Below are 7,323 nucleotides of genomic sequence, written 5' to 3' on the forward strand. Positions count from 1 at the left end.
GAATGTCCCACCCCTTCCCCTCCTCTTCTTGAGGCTGTGATGTTCCTAAGGCATTGGAGTGTTCTAAGGGGAACGTTTGAGCACAAACCCATCCAAGAAATCGACTCAGGAGAAAGGACTGCTCTCACAGGAAGAGATCACTGCATAATGTGGACACGCTTTAAATACATATACAATTAACTATGCGTCATTGTACAGCTTAGAGAAGAATCGGTTGAGAGAATATTTCCATGTTGTTCTAAAACTATACATATACAGTATATTGACGGTGTAGCACCTGGCTTATCCATACAAAAGTATTACAAACTTACTAGCTGCTGCTAAACAAAAATTAGGAGACAAAATTTTTTTTTTAGACTTATGCACCTTGCTACCAGGGCTCTCTCTTCGATCTTCGGAGGTGACCTTACTTTGACACCTGCCACAAACAGACGTCATTCTCTTGTAACGTGTAGTTCCTGAATTGAGTTATTGCTTTATAAACATTTGACCTTGAAGTACGTCATAAAACACTCTCCCATGCTGCATCATTTACTCACATACCCTTCATGTGAATGTCATTCAGAGGTAATGCCTGTGGAAATAATTGAGTCTCATTGGTCTATGGAGTCTCCTCAAGAGCCTGCTTGTGGATGCATATATTGTATTGTTTAAAGCTACAACACAACATCTTTATTTGGTAGTTTATGCAATTTCCTTTTCACGAATCAAAAGCTGGGCCTACATTTGTTTTGTGTGTTCCCTGAGATACTTACAGTATACAGCCTTGATCTAAGAATAATGTGATAGCATGACATGTTACAGCTATTGTATTCCTGCATACAGTGTTCTGCTGTGTCGGATCATCCCTTTTCACATGTGTCTTTTGTAAATACAGGACATCTCTTGCATTTTTTAGTTTGTGATATTTTAATTTATGTCTGGTAAAGTGCACTTTCTGCCATGGTCATTTTCTGATTAACATCCTCCTCAGTCTATACAGTAAAGCTTTAGTGAATGTGGGATGAAATATTTGACTCCGTATCAGTATTTAGTCTGGTACAGTAAGGCCCTTATCTTCCCATAGGATCCTCGTAATCACAGTACTGACACGGTGGCCGCCAGCTATGTCAGACTCATGGGTATCGTGTTGTAGTTTCCATCAAGAGGTGGGGAATACATGGCAAATAATGTGTTCAAGAGTTTCAATTTTAACTTTCGCTTATTATTATTATTAACAATCCCCTCTGCATCTGACCCAGCTATCAATTTCTCTCAGATTTAGTTGACAGTCTGATTCTCTGTAATAAGAAACAGAGTTTGTTTTTGGAAACAGTTGGTGCAGGTGCGTGTTTAGGGGTGAGAGAAGACAAGATGTATAGAATTGAAGAGGTACAGATAATATATTGATTTTATTTTACGCAATGCCTATTTTTATACTGAATGAAATAACACTGTTTTCTTCCACTTCAGATATTTAACTGGATCCCTTTCTTTTTTTGTGTGTGTCAATAAAATCATCAGCTTGAGGTTTTTTTTTATTATAAATGCAAGGTCTTGCCATTATACTTGTGGCTGTTTCATGTTGATGCCTATTGTTGTGCGAAAGTGTTTACCTGCAAACTGATTCTAATGGAAACCTAACATTAACGTTACTGCAAATTGTACATAATGACAGGAAGTAGAGAATGTTCTGCATTCAGGTTTTGCTTTATACTGGAGACACAATGATTAAATTCAAAGTTAAAAACCACACCTTTGTTGCTACTCTTGGCGTCTGTGTTCAGTTCATGCATGTCAAAGTTAGTCTCTGCATATCACAGAATACATCACTGAAAGCAGATTTATCATTTGAGAAGCATGTTTTATTTATATACTTTATATGAAGAAAAAAAATACTGATACATCAGTTAAGCAATGGCACCAGCGGAACTATGCAGTTTCCACTTAAAGATATATTTCATATTTCATTTTATATATTTCATGTCTTGAAAATCCCCAAAGCATTAACACAACATTTTAAGCTTTAAGGTTCAATAATACAGAGAACATGGAATGTACTTGAAATTGAATGTGCGCTAAACTTTCAAAGCTTTCATATTATTTTTGGAATAGCATTTGAATTGATATAAATACATATAATTTGTTTGTTTTTTACATACATGTAGGAGATTTTTTTCTAATAAATGTCTAATACAAATTTGTGGCCATAGTTTGTAAACTTTGTAATAATGTTTTAGGAATAATTTGTTATAAAATATTTATTTGGCAACGTTTTCTTTTTTTCATGCACATTATTTGGCAACAATATAGTGCCTCAGAACCATTAGCAGTACTGATTACTTGCAAAGACAAAAAATATATAATAATACAAACAATGAAGACATTCCACAAAAAAAAACTTTGGAATTAATTCCCTCATGCAAGTAATTAGAGATATTAGTGACCCACACATATCCAGGTACACACTTTATGTCTTTGGTCCTGCTTGCTCTTACTGGACAGCTTGTTACTTCGGCAGTCTAAGACGGTTTGGGGTGGCACGGTGGACCTCTAGTCTACCATCAGCTTCTTCAGGGAGTTGAGATAGGCAGGAATGAGGGAGCTGACCGATTCGCCGTCGTCATCGTTGAGGATCTTCTCGCCCCTGCCCTCTGACCCCGCAGAACTCGGTGACCTCACCATGCCAGGGTAGGGGGTGCTGTAACCCTGGAAACAGGTACAAGAGGAGGTCAGATGCAGAAGAAGACCAAAAGAACATCTAAAACATCTTCAAGCACACTATGTCTGATTTTCCCTTGTCAATTGTAGTTTCACCTAAGATGAATCAGTGCACATGTAAGATGATCTACTGTAGAACAGACAATCGGTCGCAGAGGTCTCTAGAGCTGCTTTTCTGACTTACGGATGAGTAGCCCTTTCCGAAGCTGCCCCGGTTCTTGGTTCTGATCTTGGTGAGTGCAGACTCGGCGATGTCAGCCCGCTCCTCTGCGTCGTCCAGCTCGTGGACGGTCTTCCTGTACTTGGCCAGGTTCACATTGGCCTGCTCTTCCTACGACCATCAACATAGACAGCTTTTAAGACCTTTTAGTTCACAAAGCCGCCGTCATTCTTTCCACTTAACCATGTACGTATTTCAACAGTGGTTAATAATGATCATTCTATATAAGGTATTATAATATAATATATATAAAATTCATGTAAAATGTGTTGGATTTTATACTATTACAACCAATACTGTATTTCTGAGTTGGATAAAAGCCCAAGGAAAACCACAGTAATTAGGATAAAGGAGGAGATCCTGAAACAAAACAAAATGCACTACTTTTCTCTTTGGGTTCATTGAAAAGCCTATAAATGAAGAAGACACAAGTATTCCTTATGCTCTATTTCTGCAACCTGTCAGCAGGGGAAAAGTTTGCAGTTGTAAGCTCCTTCAAAATTCTCAGCCTCCGTAGTCTAAATCTCAAAATTCCTGCACTCACACTCCTGAACATTTCAGCATCCAGTCCCACACTCTCCAACCCTCCCCTCCCTGCCAGTACACGCGGAGTGGAGCGGTCTTCTCCTTACCGCCTCCTCCACTTGTCTCTTGCAGGCCTTCATCTTGATCTGCAGCCGCTCCACCAGCTCCTGCATGCGGTGTTGGTTCTTCTGGTCCTCCTCCGACTGGAAGAGCAGCTCCTTCAGGCGCCGCTCGTTCTTGCGCAGCGTCTTTACCGTCTCGCCGTGGCGCTTCTGCTCCGTCTCCAGCTCCAGCTCCAGCTCCTTCACCTGCACAAGGCATGGAGGTGCTGATGTAGGTCAACCGGTACAGCGAGATGCCATCAACACTAAAGTTATGAGTCTGATACCCAGAGAGCGCAACTACTGATTAAATATTGTATTAATATTTTCACTGGATTGTAAGTTGCTAATTGTAAGTCAATAGCACTAAATGAAGAAAATAGACTTGAACGAATTATCGCTGTTAATTGCTATATTGCCGTATTTGGTCAATAATGACATGGAGAGGAGCTTTAGGAAATGAAAGTGAATATTGGAGAACATTAGATAAAAAAACGATCACAATAAAAAAAAGACTAACATGCTGTTTGTTTAACCGATTTTATATTTTAAATAATCCTGCGTATTGGTGAACAGTCCTAGATTATGGATTTTGAATGAAAAATGAATCTATGAATTTGAAACTCTGGAAACTTTAGAACCTCTCCAAATTTACATGAGAAGACACCAGAGGTTAAAATGAAGGGGTGTCACTGATCAACTGGAACATAATTATCTTCTACCATGGACTAGTTCCTCTAACCTTTCCCTCCAGTTTCTGGATGATCTTCTTGCCCCCTTTCATGGCCATCTGCTCGGCCTCGTCCAGCCTGGTGGTCATGTCCTTGATCTGGGCCTCCAGACCTTTCTTCACTCTCTCCAGATGCAGCGTGTGCTCTTGCTCCAGACGCAGCTCCTCCGCCACACGCGCAGCCTGCAGCAAAGCAGCACCGCAGCAACCAAAGCTTACAGAGAGGCCAAAAAGCCTTAGGCAAAATTTGGTTTCTCTAACACAGGTTCAGGCTTTAGCAAAGAAATTGCCTCATTATCGCGTTCATTGCAGAACAAAGCAGAGATATTAATCTCAAATCTGACATCTGACATCTGTCCCATTCATCTCTATTAAAGAGAATGTCTCAGCTGTGTCTCAGCTCTCTTATGGGACTTCTGAGTCCATTCTCCTGACGTGAAGCCTTGTCTTACCTCACAGTTAGCCTTTTTGATCTTGTCGGTGGCCCCCCTGAGCTCGCTCTGGAGCTCCTCGTGCTCATGGGTCAGCTGCTGGAGGTCCACCTCCAGCTTCCTCTTCCCACTGCAGGCGGCCTGGAGCTGCAGAGGGGTGGGAGACAGAGTGAGAGAACAAGAGCAAGTGAGCGAGAGAGATGGTTCTTCCCTAGCAATGCATTTATTGTCTGGCAGGAATGAAAATATAGACTAAAATATAAGGACAAATTGAACAGAGTGAAAAACAGACTGCGCCAATGGATGTGTATACTCAGTGGTTTGGCAGGATGCATGACACATGGATTTATTGCCAGAACTTAGTTGCTATCAGTAGTACAGTTTACTAAGACCTCAACAGTTTACGTTCTCATAGATAGTGTGTATAAACAGTATTAAGAGACATAAAGCAAACAGGAAGAGATATCCAGTGATTGATTGTGTCACCTGGTTGTTGAGCTCGTTGAACTTCTCGGTGTTCTCCTGCAGCTCTGTCTCCAGGGCCTTGCGGGCCCTCTCAGTGGCCTCCAGAGCCACGCGGCTCTCCTCACTCTCGCTGGCCAGCAGGGTGCAGCGGCGCTCCAGCAGGGTTTTCTCCTCCCGCGCCTCCTCCAACTGACGCACCTCCTCATCCAGCTGGGCCTGCAGGTCCTGGTGCAGGAGGAACAGAGGGGGGAGTCTTTAGAGGGACTGTTTGTAGGATGCTTGGTAAAAACTTGTTCGGTCACACGTTAAAGAATATCACACTTTGCCGACATGTTTTTTTTTAATTTGGGAGTGGATATACGGTATATTCTGCTACACCCAGCTGTACATCATCACATCAACATCAACCCAGAACAATCCATACTGAAACCAAGACAGATACTGTATTTCTGTCTATACCAAAATAGTCTGAAAAAGCAGATAGGCTCGTGGGGTTTGTGGTATCCTGCCTTACTCACTCCAACAAATTGTACTAGCAAAACCATGTGTTACAGCATGATAGTGGGATTTGAGGTTAATATCCCAAGATCTCTGCCCTCATTGTAGAACGCTATAATGCCTGCACTTTGATTGAAACCTAGGGTTGGTGCTTCAGGTAGGGTCAGTCTTTGATTGAAACCTAGGGTTGGTGCTTCAGGTGGGGTCAGTCTTTGATTGAAACCTAGGGTTGGTGCTTCAGGTAGGGTCAGTCTTTGATTGAAACCTAGGGTTGGTGCTTCAGGTAGGGTCAGTCTTTGATTGAAACCTAGGGTTGGTGCTTCAGGTAGGGTCAGTCTTTGATTGAAACCTAGGGTTGGTGCTTCAGGTGGGGTCAGTCTTTGATTGAAACCTAGGGTTGGTGCTTCAGGTAGGGGCAGTCTTTGATTGAAACCTAGGGTTGGTGCTTCAGGTGGGGTCAGTCTTTGATTGAAACCTAGGGTTGGTGCTTCAGGTGGGGTCAGTCTTTGATTGAAACCTAGGGTTGGTGCTTCAGGTGGGGTCAGTCTTTGATTGAAACCTAGGGTTGGTGCTTCAGGTAGGGTCAGTCTTTGAGTGAAACCTAGGGTTGGTGCTTCAGGTGGGGTCAGTCTTTGATTGAAACCTAGGGTTGGTGCTTCAGGTGGGGTCAGTCTTTGATTGAAACCTAGGGTTGGTGCTTCAGGTGGGGTCAGTCTTTGAGTGATAGTTGGGTGGAAGGCCAGAGGTCAGAGGTCAGAGCCCAACCTTGATCTGTTGCTGCATCTTCTTCACCGACTTCATGAGCTCGGTGTTGTTCTTGTTGAGGAGGTCCACTTGCAGCTCCGCGTCGTTCAGGTCGGCCTCCATCTTCTTCTTCAGGCGAGCTCCCTCAGTGCGGCTCTTCAGCTCCACATCCAGACTGGCCTGTAGGGACTCCAACCCTCTCTGGTGACTCTTTCTGGAGAAATACGTGCATGTATGTGGCTCACACTCAATGTCACAGTAGTTCAAAGAGTTTACATATATTTCATGTATCTGGTTTTGGTTAGGTTAAAGGTGTGCAAGTGTTCAAGGTCAATAAAACCTGTAGACAGCCACATGCAAAGCACTTACCAGGGAACTGTTTGTTAAGCATTTGAGTCATAGCAGTAAAGGAAAGAGCAGAGAGGAGAGGATCATGTCAGGAGGTATAAAACACCACCCAGCTTTAGTTATCAGCAGAGTTGGGGAGTAACTACTTACAGGTAACGGAGTTACGTAATTAAAGTACTTAATTAACGTAATTGTTATCCCTTACAGTTACCAAAAAATGACAGTTACTAATCAAAATGTTGTTGATTACAAAGGGATTACATCCTAATTAGCGAAAAGCTTTAAAACCTATATGCGGAATAAAACATTCATTCTGTTGCTTTGCATGCAAACCTGTCTATTAAAATGCTCAAGAGAAAGTCAATCATTGAATCATGGAGTGTTACTTTTTTCTTCTGTTTATCTCGTTCTTTGAACCTCACAAACTTCACATTAGCTACAAGTTTGAGTCATTTCAAACGATCACTGAAGCGAAAGAAGAGAAGAGATATGGATAGAACACAAAGTACAGAAGGAGACGGACAGTACCTGGTGGCCTCAAACTCCTCCTCCTTCTCTTGA

The 7,323-nt window shown here is 42.2% G+C and overlaps 1 protein-coding gene across 1 annotated transcript in view; it reads right to left on the reverse strand.

Annotated features, from left to right (window-relative positions):
• Window positions 1-1,843: 1,843 nt before the first annotated feature.
• The window catches only part of LOC308362768 (uncharacterized protein MYH16), a gene marked incomplete at its 5' end in the record, with an annotated part of 37,150 nt that continues 31,670 nt past the window's right edge, over window positions 1,844-7,323 (reverse strand). The window contains 8 exons of the mRNA XM_080835495.1: window positions 1,844-2,688; window positions 2,885-3,031; window positions 3,553-3,753; window positions 4,289-4,459; window positions 4,729-4,854; window positions 5,194-5,397; window positions 6,436-6,628; window positions 7,291-7,323. The exon at window positions 7,291-7,323 is cut by the window's right edge and continues 71 nt beyond it. Coding sequence (XP_080691621.1) covers window positions 2,533-2,688; window positions 2,885-3,031; window positions 3,553-3,753; window positions 4,289-4,459; window positions 4,729-4,854; window positions 5,194-5,397; window positions 6,436-6,628; window positions 7,291-7,323 — 1,231 coding nt within the window. The 3' untranslated portion in view covers window positions 1,844-2,532. The remainder of the gene's footprint in view (window positions 2,689-2,884; window positions 3,032-3,552; window positions 3,754-4,288; window positions 4,460-4,728; window positions 4,855-5,193; window positions 5,398-6,435; window positions 6,629-7,290) is intronic.

Source organism: Sprattus sprattus (assembly GCF_963457725.1).
Source record: "Sprattus sprattus genome assembly, chromosome: 3".
Taxonomy (NCBI): domain Eukaryota; kingdom Metazoa; phylum Chordata; class Actinopteri; order Clupeiformes; family Clupeidae; genus Sprattus; species Sprattus sprattus.